The sequence below is a fragment of the Rhea pennata genome, chromosome 10, assembly GCF_028389875.1.
Source record: "Rhea pennata isolate bPtePen1 chromosome 10, bPtePen1.pri, whole genome shotgun sequence".
NCBI classification, from domain to species: Eukaryota; Metazoa; Chordata; class Aves; order Rheiformes; family Rheidae; genus Rhea; species Rhea pennata.
In genome coordinates this window covers 22699169-22723936 of record NC_084672.1, presented here as the reverse complement: position 1 = coordinate 22723936, position 24768 = coordinate 22699169, and the positions used below count along the sequence as shown (strand labels likewise).

The window sequence follows — 24768 nt, the reverse complement described above, 5'->3', positions numbered from 1 at the left end:
AGGGGAAAACCACGCAGTACGCCAGCACTGCGAAGCTGGCCCACTTTTTCTATAAGGTTACTGATAGATACAGAAAAAGAAAGAAAGAGGGAAGGCTTTCTAGGCCACAGTAACTTCTACTGCAGGGTGACCTAGTGTTCTCCTACAGCCAAGAGATAATTATATTTCTTTAAGAAGAGGACATCTTTGCTGGGTTATCCCAAGGAGAGCCTAAGTGACAAGAATACATTCTGCCTTTTTCATCGCTGGGCACAGTTACGCAGCAGCCATTTCCAGCTCTACTAGGACAGTGACTATTTTTGTACACAGTCTGAGGGGAGCACTGCATGGAATATTAGTATTTCAGAGCATCCTATGCTAGCTGGTTTCAAGCTATGTCTGAAATATTAATCCAGTACTTATTCTACCAAAATGTGTGGCTAATTGCATTCTGCTTTGCAAACTACAACTAAAATATCACTGCAGCTGACCTCAATCACAGAATTAGCAACAGAGCAACGTTCTCCTGTGCAGCTTTTCTAGTCAAAATTTCTTACACCATTCTGCTCCAGTGCCAGCAAGATATAAAGTACAGAATGAAGCAGTTTTTGTTCATAAAGGATTTAGATTTCACTTCTGCTTTTAAGCGGCAGCATTCAGCAGCGTTCACTTCCCAGTTCAGATACTATTTGCTGTGGAGACAGGGACAAAATATTCTCCATCAGTTCCCACACTGATGAAACTAACTCAATGCCCTGATAAAAATAAAGCATGGTTTTTATTCTTACATTATAAACATTCTTACATAAATACTGAAAGTCTAAAGATCTGGTTGAAACAGCATATAGAAAAGCAAAGAAAGGCAGAATTTAATTGTTAAAAAGTTAAATGTAAGTATAGCCATTCTTAACAGAAAAGTAAAGCTTCTTATAAGCATAATTCTTTTGGTAGTTCTAAAAAGCATCACAAAAGAAAAAGGGTTTGTACCCAAGTAAACTTTGCATCTTCAAGCGTCAAATACACACTAGGCACAAAACGCCACTTTAGGAATCATAGTACAGCCTTGAAAATTGTTTTTCTTTTCTTTTTTTTAGGGCATGCAGTGTCATTTTTTTATATATAAAGAAGAGACTCAGTCCTCTGTTTCCATCTTATTTTCAAAATACTTGACCGGATTTACTAAAAAGGAGGGGAGAACTAAAGTGCGTAACAGTTCACAACCTTGTCCCAGTTAACAAAACCCCTTCAAGTTTTCCCATTAAAATACAAAATTAAAGCAACGGCAAAAGCACCTAAAAATATTCTTGCATGTCAAAACCGTTATGTCTTAAAGATGACCTAGTAAAAGGGCTCTAGAAGTCTTATTTTTCTGCATTAGAATTCCTATCAATTTCTACCTTTTTAAGTCTGGATGTAGAGCTTAAAAGGCACGCTAAATGTACTGTGAAAAGGGAGAATGTGAAACGCTTTTTCTTTTTTTCTTTCTTTTTAATGTATAGGACCATTTCAAGATGCAGCTGTGATGAGAAAATGCCAGATTTCTTGATTCATTTCTGGTACAACATTGTTAAACTGCTGTATAGGTTTCCTGGGGCAGCCAAGAATCAAGAAACCAAGATCTTCTAAGGCTGCTAAAACAACCATTCATTTTCCAGCATGCCACCTGGGCCAGAAGCAAAGTAAAGGCTGAAGAATTGTATTTTGGGTGCAGGTATCATGTGTGTGATGCAAAAGCCTCTGGCTCAGCATAAGTCAGGGCATTTTACAGAACTGTCGAGTATTATACTCTCACAGCAGCAGTGGGACTTGTTTGAGCCTTTGCTATTGGGAAAGCAACTAACTGGGAGAGACAGGAAGAAAGGAAGGAGCCTCCTAGAGTGGGGAGCAAGGAGAGAAATCAGAACCACCTCCTTGATCCAGTGATGGCAGGAAGGCTTTATAGGAAAAGGCAATAAAAAGCTCTGCTTGTCCAGGGGTATGGAAAGGAAGGAATCTTTGATTAGGAGGCAGGGGAGACAGATGATGTACACCATCAGTACGCCATCCTATGTACTTCGATGTTTTGGTCCTTGCAGTACTTCTGGGTAGCCAGAGGGAACTAGAAGCATGTTCTTCCTCATCGTGTTCACTTTACCACTGCCCTGCCCAGAACTATGGGTTGTAGAGCATCAGAAGACACAGGATGAACTTGTTTCCTCCTCTGTCTCCCAAGTTCTGGGTAAGACCAGAAGGACTGCAAAGACAAAACCCTTCAACAGTTGCAGAGGATTTTTTGCTTTAGTCCTTAAGTTTCCAGCAGAGCTCCAGCATAGTAACCAGGCAGCAAAAGCACTGCAGGCACTTCCACTGTGTGGTAACGGAGCAATTAAAAGCAGCTTGCTTTGAGACAGAAAGCAGTCAGCACACTGCATCTTGACTAGTGCCTGATCATTCTTGCAGTCCCTGCTGACAGTGACCACATCATCCAACACGAGCTGTTCACTAGCAATATTCTCAGCCAGCTGACCTCTACATAAGCAAAGGATGGGAGAAGACCCCTATTTCAAGGCAAAGCCTTGCAATATCCAGATTTGCTCGGCTTATAGTTTCACGCCTAAAGCTGTACTTGTACAACGCCCCTCTGACAGCTCTGAGGGAATTTGAGAGGAGCGCACAAAGACTGCGCCAGGCACTTCATCCGAAGCTCAGTGTATGGGCAAAGTTGGACTTAAGTGACTTCTGGGACCTCCCAAAGATCGCCATTAAGCCCCAGTATTCTAATTCAACAGCTCTTACACTAGTTCTAGCCTATTTTCTTTACCAAAAACAGCTGGTTTTAATATGCAAGCCCACAAAGCAATTCTTACAGCAACACTTATGTTTCTGCATTTTTATCTTCATATACACAGCACTCAGAGATATACAGGAAGAAAATAGGCAACGTTACATAAAAGGCAAATGGCACTGGTGTATCTTGGCTTTCATTTGCTGTGAGTTTATTTGTTAAAGTTGTTCACAAGTTGTCAGAAAGTCACTATTTTGGTCCCCAGGCACTTTCAGATTCAGAACCATCTTTTCTATCTGCATCAGCAATTAACAACTGCAGCACAATTATAGTCACCAGTTAAACCATTAAAATTGTGTACACTTGCTTGTGCACAAATACTGTGACAGGCCACATTTGCTGGTAAGTATTAAATAATGGCATCTGCATGGTCAAACAAACATGACATTTTATACATTCCTTGATTAACAAGAATGTTACATGTCCATGATGAAGAAGTATCAAAATCAGCTTGACTGCAGAACTAGAACTGCTTTAGCAAGATACAGACTATCTGAATTTCAAGAACTGCAAAATGTGCCTTCCTTTGCAAAGTGAAGGAATCTTGCATATTCTGTGCAGCTAGCACAAATAATATTCAAGGACATTTATATCTAAGAGAATATATGTCATACCATACAAGTTCTGGCTGTATAGCTCTTGAAGGAGCTGTAACTTAAATGAATACTCTGATCAGAATGAATTTACATATAGCCCTAGGACTGCTGGAAAGTGACAGAGTCTCTAACTCATACTTTAAATGTGGTCTCAGTTTACCACTACATAAGTTTCTATTTAAGAGACGTTAGAGAGGAATATATGTTTTCAGTTTAAAAATACACCCGTTCCAGTTTGCTTTGCAGAGGACTTGACAGGGTGCTTCCCACACAAGACAACCCCTGATAACTTCTCTACGTTCAGGGAAAATTCAAGGCCAAACAGCAACTCCTGTGATGCTGAAAGGAGGAGCCAGAGAACAGGATTAACAAGTCCTCAAATTACAACTGCTGAGCAAGCAAAAAGCTTTACACCTCCAAGGAGTGGTGCTGGAGTCATTAACTTACAGCTGATGACTACTCATTGGAATTTATATATCAATTTGCATGGAAAGTTGTTAGTTATTTTTCTGCTCCTGCTCTTTGTGCCAGTAGTTCAATCATATATATTGCATTTTCTTTCTATAATCCTGAAGCCTGTGTCCCTCCAACACCCCTCTGCCAAGTTCTGTAGGTGTCCCTATGCTCCCATCCACCATGGTACTGCAGAGGAGCCTTAAGCCAAACATTTCTGAAAGATCTTTTGGCAGATTATACCAAGCTGGAGAAGGTTTTACGCAATCCACTGTCAATGCTAAATTTCCGTCTCTGGGAGTGGCTGTTGTCACCCTTAAACAGGCTAGAAAAGACAGAAAGGAGTGAGCTCTTAAGACAGAACATATGAGCAGAATGCAAAAACAAACCAATTTATGTACCTTCTTGAAAACCCAAGAAGACAAGCTCATTAAGTGCAGCATGAACTTGAATTCAACTTGATCTAAGTAAGGCAACAATTATTTTTGAAACTGCAGACACGCTTTCAGTAGTAAGGCAGTTCCTCGTGTGTTCACATACTGTGCACCTTTTGGCCAGGGCAACAGGAATTTGTGATGCATTCACACGAGTACATGTTTTACAGAGTTCATTTCTCCTTACAGAGATACCTTCTGAGCCAGGTTTGGTTAAACACTGAGTATATTTAGACAGACTTGTATATTTAGACTTTATGAAAAATCCTTAAAAAAAAAAACCCTCAAAACATAAAAACAGCCCAAAACACTTTTTTTAAAAATCAGGACAGTCAGTCAGCAAGCTTGTAGTTTTTGCTACAGATCTGTGGTACCTAACTTGAACAACGATCACAAAATAAATCAGGAGAGGCTCCATCACAGGTACAGGGATATCAAGAATGAACATGAAACGTCCTCCTTCCCACCTGATATTGGCCAGACAGCAGAAGTTCTACATTTGAGCAGGAGATGTAGTGAAGATGGTAAGTAACACTAATGTAGGTCTAAAACAAATTTACAATACACCTTCATAAAACAAGTATCAATACAATCCCAGACATGCATAAACCGATTGCAAGACTAACACATTTCACAGCATCTTCCCTGTCTTTGACTAAAAAGCTGACATAATGCATCAATCCTTACGTGGGCCAGTAATTTCCACAGCTGTCCAATGAACAAATAACTATATGCTAGTAACAGTTTAACGCTATACAAAACACTGTTGTCTCCATGCTACCTTTATTTTGTACGCCTATAAAAGAAACTCTTGTTCAGCAGCTACAGTAAAATTCAGTCTAAAGAGCACTGATTTTTTGCAGTGCAAGATTCTCTTTCAGGCAACTTTAGTATTTTCAGTTTCTATTCACAATTTTAGGCTCCTAAAGACGTCCAAACAGCACTAAAATGCACAAGACAAAACCCGTGCATGAAAACAGAAGATCCCATCAGTCTGGTATGGGGCATCTGTCCAACCTGGACCCAGGCTTTCCCAGCAGTTGGAGTAGTGCCTCCAGACAAAAGCCTAGAAGTACACCAGTTCCAAGCTGCCATACTTGAGATGCTGGTTCATACTTTTTTCATTCAGGAACAACAGAGAAATTCAAAGTAGATCAAATACATTCAGAAGAAGGCCCCTTTTATTGCCATCCTGTGAAACAGGGAAGAAGCCACAGATGTCTTTGCATCAGCACAGCCACATTCTATGTGCTAGGAGATTTTTAAGTGCCCTCTATGAGGCTCACCAGTGCCGTGTACATAATCCCTTATCTGTGGGATCTTCCCTGGGATTTGGTGCAGGGCTTCCCCAGAAATTACAACCACGGATTAGACAGATTCAGGCATGACTTCAAGGGAAGCTTTCTTAGGACAGGCCACTTGAGTTAGCTGGACACCAACTGAGATGGCAAAGGCAGTGAAAGTACTTCACTTTCAGGGAAGGGGAAGCAAAACAAAAACAAAACAAAAACAGAGTACCTCTCACTTCTATAGTGGCGTTGGCTATAGGAGAGTTTGAAAACACAAACACGCACAAGTATTCCCCTGACTCTTCTGCTCTGGGCTTCAAAATCCTGTAGACAGGGAGAGAACACATGAGCCGTGTTAGGTACTGTGTTAGCAACCAAAAATGAGCAGGCTAGGAATTTTTTCTTTCCCCAAAGACTTTAACCTTTTAACTGAATGTCACAGCAACAAATTCTTAATTCAAGGAGTGTTGTGCAGGCAGGTGTATGTGCTTGAAATAAAGTATGTTGTCTGCCTAGAAAATGGGGAAGCTCTAATCTGGAAAGTAAGTACTGTTTTAGCTGGAGAAGCTGCGTTCAGTTTAAAAGCAAGGAGAGAGGCTGACATCTGTTACATTACACACTACAGGCAGTTTGACGCAAGACATCTTCAAGTCACTAGTTTGCACGGAAGATTAGGCAGGTATTGCTTCCCCTTGAACGAAGAATGTGATTTATATGTACTTTCTGCATGGAAAAGATGTGTAGCATATCCAACTGAAATGTGACAGACTACAAATATTACCAAGGCTGACACTGTCATCAACTTATAAACTGGGTTTTTTTTAAAAAAAAATCAGATATGCAACTGGTCCATTAATAGTCTTCTCCGATTCAGACCGGATATGGAAAAACTGCAAAAGCTGGTCAACCCACAAAAAGATGACACTGCACTGGAGTCTGCTGCCACTTAAAATTACAAAAGACCCTAATGTAACAACAACTAGTAGAAGAAAAAATAGATGCAAGTCAGAAGAGAACTGGAGCTGCAATAAACACAGAAATCAAGAATTTATGTTAAAGATAATGCTAACTTCAAGTCCACCAGCTTTTGCTGTCCTTCAAAAAGCTTTTGAGTATAACTGAAAGCTGTACGTATATATTCTTCAGATATTTACCTATGAAAGACATCTATCTTAGACTAGGGAGACATACTATGAGGTGATGGGGAGTTTTTGTTTCCATGTCATATTTCCATAGCATGGAACAAATTGTTAGTTCTCCTCATCTCTCCCTTTAGTAAAAGGGCACCTTGGTGGTGGTTTGTTTTTTAGAACACTTTAAGTGAATAGCATGCAGATGAACAGAAACCTGTGGAAGAATGTTGTGATAAAAAATTTAAATTGCACAAGGAAACTGCTTAGACACATAGAAAAAGCTGCCCATTTTAATACAATACTTTGACTCAAGTCTCACTGTATTTATAGCACTTACTTTCCAGAGTCACTAGTGAAGGTCTATTGTTTGTTATAAATAAAGTTAATAAACTTTTTGGATAGGCAACAACATACCAACTTTTTAGACTTAAAGACTTAACAAGACAGAAGTGATTGCTTCCTATTATCACTGAACACCACAGCAATAATTGTAATTTAAACTGCAGGCAGGCAAAGTATCCTTAGGAAGTACACAACAACTCTGAACACTAAAGCTTGCTGAGACTATGGGGAAAACATGAGAAATGGGCACTTCCCACCTACCTGTAATGGCACAACCCACCCCCAACCATTCCTTCCATTCCCAAGCTATTGCAAAACTAACTCTGATGGAAGGCAGAGAATACTCAGCTTTTTGTCATTGTGCCAAGGACTCAAACAGTTAAAGTGATCATACTTTGACCACTAGTTTTTATCCACTAGAGGGGTCAAGGGGGAATGTAAAACATTGCACTCTTTCAGTTCCACAGAGGTTTATTTTTAAAGTATGAAACTATGGCAGCCTATTACTAGAGTACCCTTACCAAAAGTTATTGAACCACTTAAGTGCAAATGGATATGGCTGCGAAGTTTTAAAGACAGACAAGCACTCAAAACAAGTTTGCTTAGCCAATAGTTTCCCTCCGTCCTATCATTTTAGGAAGGGCCCACCTCTTCACAGCTGCAGATTTTTCAGCAGATACAAGAAATATTTTCTTCCACTTAGCTCAGTAATCTGTCACCCACCTCTGAATTAACCGACTGGAATGCCAAAGCAGGCACTCACTCTTCTCTGCCAAACTACAAACAAAGACCGGGTGCCAGGTTTGCCACCTGCCATTTCTACAATCCTCAAGCTATAGGACATCCTGAAAAACTTCCTGTCACTACTCGTGAAAGAATACAGTCCTAATAACTCTTGTTCATTTTTAATTAAAACAGCTTGCTGAAAAGCTATACTTCAGGTTTTCTGCTACATTCCAGCTACAACAGCTTTATCAAATTTAACAAAGAATTAGGGAAGATGTGTTTCATTTCTAATGTTACATGAGTTCTATATTAATGTTTTAAAAAGCCCTGCCTCGTATGAGGGTAACATTTTAACTTATGAGTTCTGAAGCTTTCTGGATGGTATACAAAACTGAACTTGGAAGTAGTAACTATATTTTTACAGCAAATCAACTTAATGACTATGAAACACCAAGAACCTGAAACTTTATTTTTGCTAGTGAAATGGTCAGAATGCAAAATATTTAGCCAATCACGTAAAAAAAAATAAAATGCTCAAGTTAAAACTTAGTAACTGGTTTTAATTACATCCACGTTGGCATTGGTTCCATGAATCCTCACTGGTAGGAAAAAAAAAAAACAAAACAAAAAAAAAAAAAAAACAGTCCAGAAGTAATCTAGAAGGAACAGACCAAATGCTGTGTGATCACACGCAGAGAAGAAATGACACAAAGCCTGGAACCACAAAATGCAGCAAAGCGGCTCGGAGGCGAGTAGGAATCGGAGAGATACCTTTTAAATGCAAATTCCCTGAATTCTCAAATAGCCCCTGTGTCTGCAGCAGGCTCTACTGAAAGCTTTACTCACCAAGAACAAAGTGACAGTTTTACAGACCCGCCTTACCTATTCCTTCTACAGAAAATTACACCTGAAAGTTAATTCCTCCTTTTCAGAGGAATTTGGAAGGAAGAGTCTGGCTTGGAACAGATTATAGAGAAGTCAGCCTTAATGCTTAGTTTCTTGAACAGTAACATGTGATTTTCAGCAATCTTTACGTAACATGCCTTTCACATCACTCAAATAACTACTTTTATACAAGATGTCTCACTAAACTAAACTCCGGACAATGATAAACATTTTAAGTAAGAAAGCAGACCCTTTAAAACAGTGTAAAACATTGCACTGAAGAAATAACAGGATGTAATTATAGAACTAAATAAGACTTCTTCCCCTAATTGCAAACCTGAACAGATAATGCAAAGTGACCTGAAGTGGAAAACAAAAGGAAAAACTTGAACACCTACTTTCTGTCAGCACCGAATACAACTTCCATAACCTTATAAGAGAATACTCTGCTAAGGCAATGAAAATCTTGAGTATTTCTTAATTCTGGGCCAGAAAGCAACACTAGGGATAAAGAGCCCACCATATTCTGCTAGGGACGAAAGAAAAAAAAATAATAAAAATTAAAAAGTCAGGTGAGTGTAAGACTTTCTTCCATCTTTTAGTGAGGAGAGACAAGTCACAGCAAACCAGATGCTGTGTAAATAGCAGGCTTCGCCCAGACATAGGCATCTCTTTTTGGCAAAATAGTGTCTCCAAAGTTACCACCAGCGCTTAAAACATTACCTAAATGTTTTCCATTCTAGCTTAATCACTGCAAAGAATGTTTTATTTGCTGTCTACGTTGGTGTCAAGAGAAGAACATATGATATGGGCTATGCTGAGGGTTGGCCTAGATGATCTCTCAGAGGTCCCTTCCAACCTTAACATTCTGTGATTCTATGAGGGAAAAAAAAAAAAAAAAAAAAAAAAAAAAAGGCAAGAAAGCCGCACATACAGAAGAGTGCTCAATGACGACATCGGAGAGCACTCTCCTATGCTCTCACCAACTGCACAGCAAGAAAGTCCCATTTCTGGAATGTGGAAGCCCTAAAAGAATTTCTGCTACAGTGAAATGGAAGAGGTGGCTGAATACGTTCTGTTCTCCTTAGATAGAAAGTATGGAGACAAAGTCGGAACATGCACACGTGGAACAGATTAATGCTTAAAACACTGATGTACTGACAAATAAGAAGCACAAATGATACAGCTGTACAGAATCAATCAAGACTTGGTAAAATTTCTTAGTACTCTGACACATCAGTAACAGGTCTGAGAACACGGTCTTTCATTCATCTTCCAAGGTTAGACACAACTAAAACAGCTGATTTCAGCAGTGATTTATGTGCAGCATTTTCCCTATATGATAAAAGTCACAGCTACAAATGTAGACATAACGCAGACAGAAGCAGGATATATACTGCACAATATACTCAGAGGAAAAGAAAAAACTAGACTTTGTGTCTGTGCCTGTGTCCATACATCATGTGTAGTTTACAGAAGCACTGAAGGAGTGTAGACTGAAATTGTGGGCTCCTTGCCAAAGAGAAATTTACAGTATGTTTATGCTGACATTATGTTTACTTGAATCATTCAAGATAGCTGCAGGGAACAACCTTTCCAGGATCACTCTTCTAACTCGACTCACAGATGCACTCTTTGCAGAGCCTCTAACGCAGATCACTTCACGCAGCTTGTCTAACCACTGTGCAGCTGAGTCAGGGACCTGGTAGTCCCAACATCCTATCATCTGTTTCAAACCCATAAGTCTATCAGGTTTGTCACTCCAGCATAATATCATGATGGTTCCCAGTTGACTTACTTGTATTCTGTAGTGTTTGAAGATTTTCTAGTGCCGGGGATCTCCTCTCCATTCTTCACCCAGTAACTGGCAGAAAGGGGGCTGGGACTCGTGGTGAGGTTACACTGCAATGTGACGGCTGGACCATACAGATGGATGGTTACATCCTCACTGGCATTGATCCTGGGCTCTGAAACAACGGACACATTGAATAGCCACAAATCTTCATCAACAACTGTGCCACACTAGTCTAAAAGTGAGAGGGGAATCGGGAAGGGAAGGAAGCTACACAAGGAAGGTCACTGCACTAATTTGGGAAAACATCAAGAAAGTCGCAAGAAAGCAGCTGACCACTAGCGAAGGCAACACTTTAGGGATCAGCTTCCCTATATGGAAAAAAAGAGAATTATTTATTTTAGACTTTCTTTTAATATTTAACATCTTTATAGATTTCTACATAATACTGTTATTTGTTTTTACACACTATTCAACAGAAGAGAAAGTCCTGTGACAATACGAAAGGAATCAGCTCCCCTTTGGGAAGCTATTTGTTTCTGGCTATTAGTTGGTTCCTCTACTTATTTTAAAGTTTTTTAAAAAAACTCAAAAAGCAAGAAAACACCCCACCCATTTTCTATACAGAAAAGCCTTAAAAGTTAGAGAGTCTTGAGAATAATATTTCTGGACTTCCCCTCTGCAAAAAAGCTAATGTCCACTTAAGAAAAATATCCCGTCTGCACCAGGACACACTTCCACGCAAGATGCGAGCATAGCTCTGCTCATATGAACCCTACAGAGTAAGTAGGCAAAACTGCATTTTGATGAAACTTAAGAAAGGTTTCATCCTGTGCATACAAGATATTTGGAACAGTGCAATTTCTTTGATGGCTAAAGTTAGAGAAAATACCAAATATGAATAAGGCATAAGTTTGCTGAAGAATGGCTGAAAACAGGCCTTAACACATAACAATTAAAAATAAACAATTACATACCATGTGAAAATTACAGTAAGGAACTATTTAGTTTACAGAGCAACCTTAAATGTGAACATTAAGGAAGAAAAAAAATTGAGCTTCATTCAATAGGCAAAGCACAAGAGTTTCAGACGTTGCTAGCTGCACTAGGTAACTGAAACCAGACTGTTTCCCTTTACAGTCTTAACTGGTTACGGTCAAATTTGCATTATTTATTGGTAAGGCTTTCCAAAAGTGATAAGACTAACATTAGGGCACTGTCCTTAAATGTGACAGGCAAGTTTTCTTCAAATTGTGCAATTGGTTATCGCTCCCTAAAGATTAGACTAACTAATTTTTTGAACCGTCCGAGACGAACATCTTCCCAGACTTGGAAAAAAGGCCTCTCTGTCGAAGGCCTACGGCAGCTCAGCTGGTTTCAAGTAGCCTGTAAGAACTCAAACACAGGATGACAGAGCTTAAAGGAAAAAAGATTCTGGTCATCAAGACTTCTGAAAGCACAAATCTTCCTGCATGTAAGAGCGTCCACCTCTGCTTTCAGGAGATTCATCAGTAACTACACACTGCTACACACGTGAACATCAGCGTTTGCAAATCAACAAAAAACTTTAATTCTTTAAATTTCGTATGGCTTCACATAACATAACTGGAGTACAAATTTAGCGATACCCATGCAGTCTTCTGGCTATAAAGCACTTGGAAAATAAATTATTGTATGAGGGGAAGTAGAAAATAGCAGTACCATCAAAAATGTTGCATTTTTCATCGTTTGTCTCTCCAGTGAAGGATTGAGACTGCTGCCCAGAGAGGCAAGGTGAAAAAGATATTTCTCTACTAATAAGCTGACAAAGCCATTTAAGTCCTGGATATCCTTCTCTCCTTTCCTCAGCAGGCCATCTACATAACTTTCTTTGCAGCTATTTAAAAATTCCACTACCATTTAACTGCAGAAAACAAACCAGCAGTTACTGCAGTTTCTTCTGACGCTTCTCAGAGACACTTCACCATTCAGACTTTCAGCTGTGTCTCTGCCTCATTATTCCCACGCTGGGAATTTTACCCATGCACAGATCTGTGACTCCTGTGGGGTACAAAATGCTTTAGTGATGGCTACATCATTCCTGTACTGCCCTACTCACTTTTCCATGTCCAACAAAAAGCCCATGTGCCTTCTCAGACAAACAGAAGCAGAGCATTGGAAATAGTTTTGGGAATATGTTTGAAATAGTAACTCAGTATCAGAGCATTTTTCTACAAAAATTACTTTCTGCTCGAATTCCCTGATCATACTGGCTTCTGTTGCAAGTTTTCTTTGACATGATAGTGGTGCCTGTAAGTTTTAATTCTGCAAAACAAACACAGCATTTTCCTTTTAAGGGGAAGCTGGCAGGACAGGCTTATGGGCCACTGAAACAGAGCAGGTGACACTTTTAGAGGGAGCAGCTGGAAGAGCCGCTGCTGCCGCTGCCGCCTGGGGCGCGCTGCACCAAAGCGGCCCGCGAGCTAACGGAGAGCCTGGAGAAGGAGAGCACGAGTGCTGCCGTCAGGAGGGAGGGATTTATTACACCGATCCTATCGGCAAATAAAGTCACCCCAAAAAATTACATCTAGGCTACAGAAATAGTAAAGTTAACGACTTCATCCAGAAGATTTTGAAAGTGGTAGTGTGGCTATCCTGTTTTTCTGGTAATAGATCAACTCAGGTCTGCTCCTCACACTGATGAGCCAAAACATGCACATAAAAAGCTGCCTGGAGCTTCAGTGACTATTTCTGCCATTATCTCCGAGCTAAGCTGCAACATCTGAAAACATTTACATTTTTCACAAGTTTGTAACACAGGGAAGTAAAGGCAGCTGATAACAAAGCGCTTGCTGGAGCTTTGAATGAACTGCAAATGGACTGTTCCTGGGACAGAGACATCCGAAGAAAGATGCCCCACTGGAAGAACAGGATGCTGAAGACACTTCCTGCACTTCACTTAGACTGTCAATTTTGTGCAAGATCAGTTTTGTTTTGCTTTTTTCCTTTAATAATAATAATAAAAAAAGGACATTCACAACTAAAATCCATTACCCAGATTAGTAATAAGCTGGATACCAGATTCCAGTTCTCAGGTGCTAATTTTTAAAATCAGCAGTTGCACTTAATCTTTGCATTCCATTTTTGATATCAGACAAGTTATGATTTAACATGACAGCAAATAGAAGTTGTGCTCTTCTGATACATTCAATCCTTTTCCAGGGTGCTGATGTCAAATAAGGCCAGCAGCAAAACAGCCACCGTCAACAAGAAACTCCAACACTGTTTAGCCAGAAAATTCCCCCGTTTCTAACAAACTGGGGTTTGCACACACAAAGCAGCCGCACAGACATTCTGAGTGGCTTCAGATAGGGTGCCCCACGTTGCGGTGACTGCTTGGAAGTCTGCTTTCCCCTTATCTCTGCTCCTCGTATTGTCACGCAGCTGCTTGATATCCGCGTGCTCCGTTTCCCAACCGGTAGCTGGTCAGATCTCTTAATATATGCAGTACTACAGAGCAAAGGCATAAAAGCATTAGCTGGACATTGTCCCTCGTATCAACATGAATGAAAACCAAAACCAGAAGAGCCGTCCCAGGTACAAGGCACTTAGCAATGAGTCATCACACACACTCCAGAATTAGTAATGCTGGATGCGGATAGGAAAAGAAGCCTTCAACTGGGAGTGAAGGTGAGAAGCTAAACTTCAGCCCCGGAACAGATTAGTTTCAATGGCCGTAGAAGGGGAAAACCCAGCTTTCCACATAGGGACATCTTCATAGTAATTCTCTCCCAAAATGAGTTGCCACATGAATATTGATACTGAAAAGGATTTTCCTCCTCAGCAGCTTACTCAAATGGACTGGACAATAAGGAGAGGAGAACAAACACCACGGATATTTCCATATGCAAGAGAAGCTAAAGGTCTTAGTAGGGGCGTGGAGAAGGGGAATTTCCAGGAGATGTTACTTCCTGCAGAAATTTTTTTTTTAGGCTTTGTGTTAAGGTAGTATCATTTCCTAAAATTACATGGCTCTTGCTATTGTAGGTATTACAAACAGTCTAGAGATCAGTGTCTTTTGGGACCTCAAAGGATGAGAGAGGGATCGAGCACTCAGGCTGAAAACTGAGCAGGTTTGAGCCAAACAACTCAATGCTACTTAAATTTTTAAATAGATCCAACACTATTGGGTTCATTCTCTACTTATTTTTCCACGTGTATCCATGTTCTTCCCATTTCCTGGAGGGAGGTTCTCCGATCCACCAGCACTGACTGCAGCAGACCACTTGCTCTTCTAGCTCCGCACTGGGGACACGGCCACACCACTCCATCACAGCACCGGAGAGTGCACGTCCAGCAGAATAGCAGCCAGAGGTGGACGCTGGATGTGCTTAGAGAGATGCCTCTCTGAGTACCCCAATAATATAACTGGGACATAATTACAAAGTTCAACACTTTTATGCTCAGACAAAAATCAAAGAAGTACACAAAGGTCTTCTGAAACACAGAATGCAGTGGCAAGACAGTATCTACCCTCCGCTATTCCACTTGAGGGCATTGAGAAATCACTAAGAAAGCAAGTTCTCCTGTACCTTCTACATAGCAGTCTTATATTGCAAATTTAAGTCACACTGCCCATAACTCCTTATGCATTTACTGCTGGCAAATGTGAGAGATCTTACAAAGCAAGCATCTTGCACAAAATAAAATAGGGTTCTTCTAAACTGACTCTGATAAAATAAATGTCCAAACATGTCCAGGACTGCTTAAAAAGCTAGAGAATAAAAGCAATTCTGGGTCAACCATGTTCTCTGCTTTTAAAAGCTTTTCAGTTGCCAAAAGCGCAATCTCAGATGACAGTTGTTCAGCTAAAGTTAAGCTTAATATTGGGGAAGGAATTTTTTCTCTCCCCCTTTACAGTCCAGTTTAAGGATAGCTGCATCAGTTCAGTGCTGCCGCATCAGAGAACTCATTAGGAAACATGCTGCTGTTCAGAAAGGAAAAGAAACACCGTGACTTTATGGAAAAAAAATCTACACATTAAAGGTTACATATAACTGAAAGGAAAAAGATTTGTGCAGAAATATATACACAATCAAAGCCACGTGCAGAAGGCATTCAGAGAAATTCCAAGAGAACAGAAGAAATAAAAACAAAACAGTTAGATCTGGGAAGAATATAAAAATCAAATATAAAGGCACTCATGAAGAAACCAGCATTAGGATGGCTGGAAACCTACTACGAAACTAAAGGGGGTAGGGAAGAAACAGAAAAGCAACAATACGTTTATTTTGACAGAGAAGCCATAAAACAGATCTATAGGTTTTCCCAAGCCCGTTCATCCTAAGGAGAAGAGACACAGACAGCAGACACTTCAGCTCCACAAGTGGAAGGACAATTTTGGGTGTAAAACAACAAGACAAGGTGGAAGAGGGTTGTATCAAGGGTAGCGGGAGGGGTAAGGGTCACCAGACTGCCTCTAATTACTACTGTACCACTACTGCAGGGTGCCGGACTCACTCTGAAGGACGCTTATAGTAGCCTGGGCTCGAATCCACGTTATGGAGGGGTTTTGCCTCAAGTCATTCCTCCGCGGATCGTTGCTGGCCCTGCACTCGTAAGTCCCAGAGTCTTCCAGCGTAAGGCGAGTTATTCTCAGCACACTCACCCCATTCGCCCCGTAGGCGGTGTTAATGGTGACCCGGCGCTTCCGAGCGCCATCCCACAGCTGTTTGAAAGACTCAGCCCGGTTGACTTCAGCATACCACCACTGGATCTCTGGAGTGGGGTTCCCAACCACATCACAGTACAGTTCAAAGGCGTCCCCCGTGAGTTTAGTTTCTGACATGGGCGACTTGACAAACCCAGCTAGAGGGAGGGGCAGCAGAAACGCAGTGACAGACCAGCAGAAAACAAAAGAGCTTATAAAGAACAAAGCAATGAGTTGCAGAAAACAGAATCAGGTAAGACATTAGCATCCACAGTAACAGCTGTTAACATAACTTTCATAGGAAAAAAAAAAAAAAGAAAGGGCACAACAGAGAGCACTTGCCAGGGCAGGCTGGTATTTGGGTAGTGGAGAGCTCCGCGAGGCCGGGCTTCAACGCCGGCATTCAACGCCGGCCCACGCAACGCCGGAGCGGCAACGCGGACGCTCGGCGGCCGGCCTGGGGCAGCCCGCCTGCAACCAGCGGGGTGGCAGGTAACGCCGAGACACGCGCGCCAGCTGATGGGTTTTCAACCTTTTCAGTTGTGCAAACCATGTAATTGGCAAGTGTTAAACGTTCAAGGTCTTTCTCAGAAGAAGTTGCTAGTTTTATACAGCCTAGCTCCAGAAAAAAATGAAAAGAGACCCCCCAAACTTCTGCCCTACACAGCTCTCAGTAGCGAACTCTGCTTTGACCTTTTCTTCCATCTATTTTGGACTTCGGAGGCAGGGAATTCCCCCAGATACAAGTGACCTACTTTCCTGAAGTCGCTAGATCACCACAGCTGCAAGAGTCTCGCAGCCTTCTAAGGTAAAAGGGACTTTACCGGCGTGTGTGTGTATATGCATATGTGTATATGTATACACACATACATATGTATATGCGTGTGTGTGTATTTTATATACACACACACACAGAGGCAGAAGAATCAGTTCGTTACTTAGGAAGCTCTGGGCATCAAGTGAGTTTCAAGAGAATAAGTGATGCTTGCTTTTTTCTTTTTTTTTTTTTTAAAAAAAAAAAAAGCCATTCAGCATCAGGCTGAAATAACCCTTTTTAAGGCATAAATTTCTTCAGTACTTACCAAGTTGAGGACAGTGTTATGAACACACATAAAACTGCCCTTCAATCCTATTTTCAAAGGTATCTGTTGAAGAAAAGGTCGCTCTAAAGCTCGTCTCTTCCCCTCTCCCCTCCTCCCAATAAACGAAGAGATTAGACTGCTGCATAATCTGTCTGGCCAGCTGTAAAACCTGTCATACTGCTCTGCCCTCTGGGCAGCAGGAGTTACCGCCAGCAAGCGGCACTAAAAGCTCCGCCATCACTGATAAAAAACACAGAATGTTTCACCTCTCTCCTCAGGAAGGGGGCTGGAAGACAATTCAGTGATTTTTTTTTTAGTTTATTTTATTTTTAAAGAAAAGGAAAGGTGTTTTTAAAGCACTGGGAAAACTCGCGGTGCACGCTCACTGAGCGGCACCCCCAGCCGTCTGGGCACGCTGCATTCGTTGCGGGACAGGCGGAACGGCGCAAGGCCGCCGCGCCGCGCCGGCCTCGGGAAGCTCCCGCCGCGGGAGCCGCCCTTGCCGGCACGGGGCTGCGCGCAGAGCAGCCGCGCGCCGGCTGCAAGGGCTCCGCGAGCCGGACCGACGCCGGAAGGCCCGCTGCTTACCAGCTCGCTTGCCGTGGGGTCTTTGGCCTGCTACTCCCGCATGAATGGCAGGGGAGCTTTAGGCTCAGCGGAAGTACCGCTGCTGCAGGCGTAGAGCGGAGAAGCTGCTCCACCCGAAGTGCCCCGATGCCAGCGCTTACAAACCCCGCTAAGGACCACCGCCGCCGCTTCTTCGAGGTTATCCAAGGATAACCTCGGTTTTTCACACTGCTGCCTGGGGAACTGATGGAGACCAGGTTATGACCTTGCTCTGCTGGACTGTCCCCATTGCAAGGAACACTGTATTCCCCTAAACCAAGCAGCAGGACCTGGATCGATCCGAACGAGGTTTATGAGAAGCAAAAGGCTAAAGCAGCAGCATATGGCATAACCTAGTTTCTTTCCAAGTCTTAATTATTAGTTCCCTCCCCTGGATATAAGGGTCTTGTTTTCCTGCCCACCGTTTCCATAAAATGGAAGTGCCACTCGCAGCCAGAGAGAGGAGAGGTCTCAGGGAGGCCTGCTCAGAGTGACCGTGATCCTGCAGGCTCCCACGTCCCACCAAACACGGATCCACAAGGAGCGTGAACGGCCCCCTCCTAAAACGGGTCACTGAAGTCAAAGGCCAAGCAGCTCGAAGCCCTGAAGCTGTAGTTTGATCCCCCTTCTCCAGCTGCCCAGACCACTCAGACACCACCTCTGATCTAGCCTTCCCGGCAGGGATGAAAGTGGGGTTTTGAAGACAAAAGAGCAGTAGAAAGAAGTCAATCATCTACAGTCAACATGATACCACTCAGCATCATGTATATTTTAAAACAACCATTAGCTGAAATATTTTTAAGCAACCATAGCTGAACTGCTATTTGGACTACGCAGCAGACATACGTAATGTGAAGGAATACAGTAAATTCTCTTGTTAAAAGGAATATCTATCATTTGAATAGTACAAGCTATCAAACCTTTGGGGTTTTCTTTTTGGACAATTTTGGCAGCTGATTAAAAAAAAAAAACATTTTAACAGCTTTGACAAATCGATTTCAAGTTGTGTGTGGACAAAGCCTAAAAGTCAAAAAAACAAGATTAAACCAGCCAACTGCATCAAAAGGCCTGTTTAGCAAACATCCTCTGAGCTTAAGTTTTAAATCCTAGGTTTCCATCACTTTCAAATCCCCTTGAAAAAAAATACTCAGATTATCATAGATTTCAGTGCCATACTTTCTCTCTTGATCAGAATAAATGTGTTTTCAGTGTGGACAATTAATAACAATGGCAATGAAAAAAATGGATTTGTTGGGGGCCATCCCTGCCCCACCAAACCAAAAGATACAGCTGTTCTTCAAAACGATACTCTGGATTTGGATAAAATTCTGGAAGGAAAAACGTGAATGAGGTTTGTAGAAAAGGCTCCACACAAAGATTAATAAAACCTTAGCATTACAAAGGACTGGCAGTGCTATTTAAAACTCTCCACCAGAATCTCAGGCCAGTGTTTTGCATTTTCAGCAGTTCAGAAACAGCACAGCAATATACATCAAACAGCATCAGTAAGTTGAGGCAATGCTTCCAGCTACTGCACATCTGCCAGAGGGCCATTTCTGATTAAGATATCCTGCAGGAAGCAGCAAACAGAGCTAAAATCGGTCAGTACCAAGCAGATGCATTAAAAAAAAATAAAATAAATTAAGTGGAATGTTCTCTATAATACAACAGAAGTCCAGAAACTGATCTACTGATCTGCATACTCCTGCTTTTTGGCAATTCTGTCAGTGTTTTCCATAATTGTTCAAAACCAAACAGAGAATGACACTGTACAGATTTCATTGCTTATATAAGAGGCTTTTGAAGCCCAGCAGTTTCCTTACTTGGTCGTCCCCGCAGCACAGGACTCGCTGCTTTGTTATCACTGTGTTCTGCACAGTTCTCGAGATAGGAGCATCAAAAGGCACCTCACAAAATGAACTGCGTATTGAAACACAAACAGATTAAAACAACAGCACAAGGTCTTGTTAAGGGGACCGTAATACTATCGGTTTAAAATTGAAAAACTGCCATCATGCATGTTTTATGACTAATTTTCTAAGCGTGAACTGCAGGAAGCGGCGGTTGCAAGAATGATTTTTAAAGGGCCTCGACGTAAGGGTGCCACGGACTGCGCTGCAGCTTACCAGTGTCAGGCCAGTATGAAACAGCAGAGCAAAACTGGGGCCACCATTCAAAAGTTGGCAAAGGTAAGGGCGAAGCAGGACATATTTAGTATACCACTCTAAAATGGTATACCACTCAAAGTGGCAGAACAGACCACCTCTGCCTTGAATCCTTATCGTTTAGGACCAGGGGAATAAGCATCTTCAAGTGCTTCTAAGAAAAAATTCTTATTGAGAAGAAGCATCAATGACAGCTATATTTTTTCTATCATCATCATCATCAAAAACTTACTCTTAGTCATATAGTGAGTTTTCTTCACTAAAAGAAAAAAAATTAAGGCTAACTGGTATAATGTATAAAAGAACAAGTGAAAATCTGCTGTTAAATATCCCTAAATCCCACAAGGTCTTTATAGATCTTCACAACACACCAGAGTGCGAGGAGAGCAATGTAAGATGGTCCAGAAGGTATACCTATTGAAGTAGACTCAGGTTTTCAAACATTTTTTTTTTTTTTAATAATTTACTGCTATCTGCCTGCAGGCCACAGTGAAGAACAAGTGACAATTACACTAAATTGCTTCTAAAGCAATGTTCGCTTATTGCAGTTTTGGTCTTCCCCCAACAAACTGGGAGGATAAAGGTGAGGAGAGCAGAAGACTAATGCTCTAGACCCAGACACAGTCTCGACACAGAGCTCTGCCACAGGCACGTGAATTCCAGTGCACAGCAAAGGCTCTTCGTTTGTTAGATCTGCAAGTTGCAGTTTGTACTATAGTGAAGAATCATTAAGATCCAGGCTAAGAAAAAAAAAAAGAAGTATTTTGAAATGGACAGGTGGACTGGAACTGGGACTGGGGAGAAGCTAAGAGCTAATCGAAAGGGCAGCCAAAAGTTTCCATATGCAGCAAGAGGAACGTGTGCAGCAGACTCGAGAGGCAGAGAGCTAGGAAAGCTCCATATTAAACAATCCCAGGGTTCAGAAGAGAAGAGCAAACGAGAAAGCTAAAGATCAAGAGTCGAAATAAATATAAAAGCCTTCACTGCTTTTAGGCAAACTGCTTTCATTCATGTGGCTTTATCAATGAAACATCTTTTCAGATGAATTTTTCTTCTGCCAATAATTATGAGCTACCTGTGGGCCAAAAGCAAGCAATGCCAAGCTAAGCTACATTCCAGCTTTGGCATTTAAAACAGTCACAGTTTTACATACTAGCAATACCCTTTCCAACGTCACAAGGTAGCAGCACCATTTCCAGCTCAGCTAGTTGCCTTGCTGACAGCGCCAGGGACAGTCACTGACCTGTCACTTACGGAAACCTGGACAAGGGAACAGACCTTGTCCGCTTGTGGATGCGATCATGCAACTGGAATGTTAAATACAGCACATAGCTAGGAATTTAGACATAATAACATCAGAAGTACAGAAAAAAATATTTAATTGTAATTCAAGCCAAGCCTGCCTTCTAAAGCACGTAAGGCAGCTTGCAATCCATCTTGTCTGGAGCCCAAACAAAGAAAAACCCCAAAACTATACAGACGACAATTCCTTAACAGCTTAAAAGGAGTATCATAAAGACCAAAGAGCATTCCCCACTTCCTTAGCTGCTAGGAGGAACACACAAAAAAGGAGCTGGACAGAGAGATCAATTAGCATCAAATACAGAAGCAGCTCTCTACCAACCTAAGAACAGCCAGAAGATGCTACCTGCCAAAAGCCATCCTTCACTGGCAAGAAAGTTTATGCTATCGATTTAGGTATCCTTGTGTCACCAAAGCTTGCACAGGATACACTAGGTTGCATAAGCATCAATGGTATTGGAAAGGCAAAGCAGACGAATATTAATCTTTTAATCTTTTCAAGTTCAAGGTCTAAAGAAAGGTGTCAAAAATTAAAATACATTTTTAAAAATAAGTTTTGCCTTAAGAAAATGTGGATAAATGCTAGTTGACAAAAACATTAAATCAGTCCCAGCAAAAAGATACAAGCAGCTAGGATTAAATGAAATACAGGACTGCAAAAAGCCCTAAGACATACAACAAGCTGTAATTTCTCTAGATTTATTACTTTATCAGGGATGAAGGTTACAGCTGAAAAAAGTACAAGTCCGTCAAAGAGGAAGAGCAGATAGTCTTCGAAGTGGAGTCTGCAAAGACAGAAGAACTATGCTACGTGGCTCAGCAATGTGAAGGACTCGTTAATTCACAGAAGGGCATGGGCACACAGATGTACAAAGGGGACCAAAATTAAGGAAAATGCAATGTATTTCCAAAGATATTTTCAATCACAAGGAATATTACTATACAAAAGCAATTTTGCAATCAGAGGCAAGGCAGCACATATCTGTCAAGCATGATAATGCTCCTCATCTCTCTCATATGGTGGTTTCCATTTATATTCGGAAGAAAGGAAAAAAGAGTTCAAAGCTTAAGAAGGAAAAAAAAAAAAAAGTGTTTGCAAAGCTAGGGCAAAAAACACAACCAATTTTGAGTATGGCTCTGCAATACACAGCTAAAATGCAGACTGCTCAGGGACTGAATGCTTTACAGACTGTGCATATTTACAGTCAAAGCCATAACGTAAACAGTAACAGGGCTGATGTTTCCTATTTGTCCTATTAGCCTGCCATATGCCCACATTTCACTGCTTCCCCACAGCCCTCAGGCCTTCAGCACAGCTTGGGAGGTTTTGTTTATATTATATATATATATATTGGTTCATAGCTTCGCCTGGAATCCCATATGTTTACACACTGAATAAAGTAGATCTCATCTAGCCCGTTTTTCTGTCCCCCTTGCCTCTGAACAGCCAGTAAAAAAAATTCTTCTTAACATACTGTAATACATTTCTGTAAATATATGACTTTAGAAAGGCCTTTCCTGAACAGAATAACACACACCCCAATAACTTCCCTGACGCGAAGTTTCGGATGTTCTCTAGCCTAGCGCTACCCGAAGCATACCAGGTGAGATAGGTTATGTTCTTCTAGGAAACGCCACCACTTTCTATAGTGAGGTTCTCCTGCCAAAAAAACAGGCATGCGGGTTGAAGCTGTCAGTGAGATTTCCTTATTAAACTGTTTTCATAGCCTTTTCCGAATTGTTGTTTTGAAATATCAACTCTTGGTGGAATGTTTTGAGGGAGAAAAAAAAATAAAAAAATAAAAGAGAGAGCCTAAACTCCACACACTTTTCCAAGTACCCCAGGCTCTGCACAGGAAAACATGGAGTGAAGTTTTATGACCGCTAGCAAACGCTTCAGAATGACCAGACAGAAATCATTTGATCTTTTGTCTTGGAATTAGGAAAAAAAATTGCAGTTTCGAGGACTCAAAAGTAAAGAATATAATATAACCAGGTGCTAACATTTAAGATGCTTTTGAACAACTACATTTGTATTAAAAAAAAATAGAAACAATTGCCTCATTCTAAGAGAAGTCTGATCCCAATGCCAATATTTATGGGTTCAGACTAGGCTTGGAGCCTCTGGTGAATGACCGGAGGGATTTCACTTTCAGGAAGGAGATCAGCTTACATGGTAACTTTAAAGACCTCATTAAAACATGAAAGCACGGATGTTCTCAGGTAGTCTACAAAGTGCTTCTCAGCTGGGTTTGCTCTGGGCTCCTTTTAGCGCTTTTTTTTCTTTCTTTCTTTTTTTTTTTAACACATCTTTATTACATGGCAACAATCTCACTTATAACTTGCAGCAGAATTGCTAAAGACAAGTAGGATAAGAAGATGCCTCCTCCCCTACCGCTCCCCGGCTTCCCCACTATGCCCATCAGCTGGGCTTTCAAAGCCCGAGTGTCTGCTACTTAACCTGGCACTCTGCTTAATTAAGACTTTCTTCTTCTCTGGTAAAAAAATGTTAATTAAGTGATAAATTTGCCAGGAAAAAAAAAAAAAAAAAAAGAGAAAAGAAAAAAAAAAAGACATCACCACTTTGACAAAGTACTGCATTTTTCTTTCACTTAGGAGGGAAAAAAGCCAGCCTAATTAACATGCTGTTTCTTTCCAGAGCTGACCTTTACTAGAAGAAAGTATTTCAGATTAGTCAAACACGTACAAAAAAGCGACAGCTGACATGCTGGCTAGAGGAGACGGAAAGAGATGCTTAAATTTCCTGGGAAATACCGCGGGCCAGATCCGCCCGCAACACTCTCCCAGGCACGAGGCCCAAGTGCTGTGAACGGAGAATTTGCCTCCGCGTCCGCGGTCTACTCTGCCGTTGCCTATCTTTATCCAGCAACAGCAGATGTTTTACAAACAGCACTTGGGCATTCAGCTCAGACGTGCAGACGGGGGTATATTGGTCTACAAGACACTCAGCAGCAATACAAGAACTTAATTCCTGCAGCTTTACATTATACGGAGAAAAATATTACATGGAGAGTATCATACAAAAATGCCTTAGTCCGTGATGCAGCTTCATATTCAGTTCAGAGTGAGGGGAACCTGAGGATTACTTTCTCCAAGTCCAGATATAAGGATTTACATTTTCTGGATTCAGACCAATATTCTGTTTTTCCCTGGGCATTAGGAAATCTCGATCAGTTTGACAAAAAAAAAAAAAAAAAAAAAAAGTTAAGAACAAACTAATGTCATTTATTTACTGAAATAAAATTCAGACAGACTAAATTAAATGCTTCGGAGCCTTCTGTGTCGCAAGAGCATCGTGGGAATACATCTCACACAGTCAAGGAACGCTTCTTTTCCTCTCGCATCTATGCAGAGGGATGTGAGGACCTCAGACACACGGTGTTCATTCATGGTCTCCCATACATGGCAGAATAGCTTTTTTTTTTTTTTCCCAAGATTTTCCTCCCGATA

General features: G+C 41.3%; 1 protein-coding gene across 2 annotated transcripts in view; it reads right to left on the bottom strand.

Moving 5' to 3' along the window:
• NPTN (neuroplastin) overlaps positions 1-24768 on the bottom strand; it is a 58206-nt gene that overhangs the window by 18075 nt on the left and 15363 nt on the right. Inside the window, exons 1-3 of one of the 2 annotated variants that reach the window (XM_062583798.1) lie at positions 15953-16280; positions 10460-10628; positions 5805-5899 (exon numbers count right to left, since the gene is read on the bottom strand). In XM_062583798.1, coding sequence (XP_062439782.1) covers positions 5805-5899; positions 10460-10628; positions 15953-16280 — 592 coding nt within the window. Of the gene's footprint in view, positions 1-5804; positions 5900-10459; positions 10629-15952; positions 16281-24768 lie in introns of those variants that run through there. The other variant, XM_062583799.1, reaches the window with a different exon arrangement.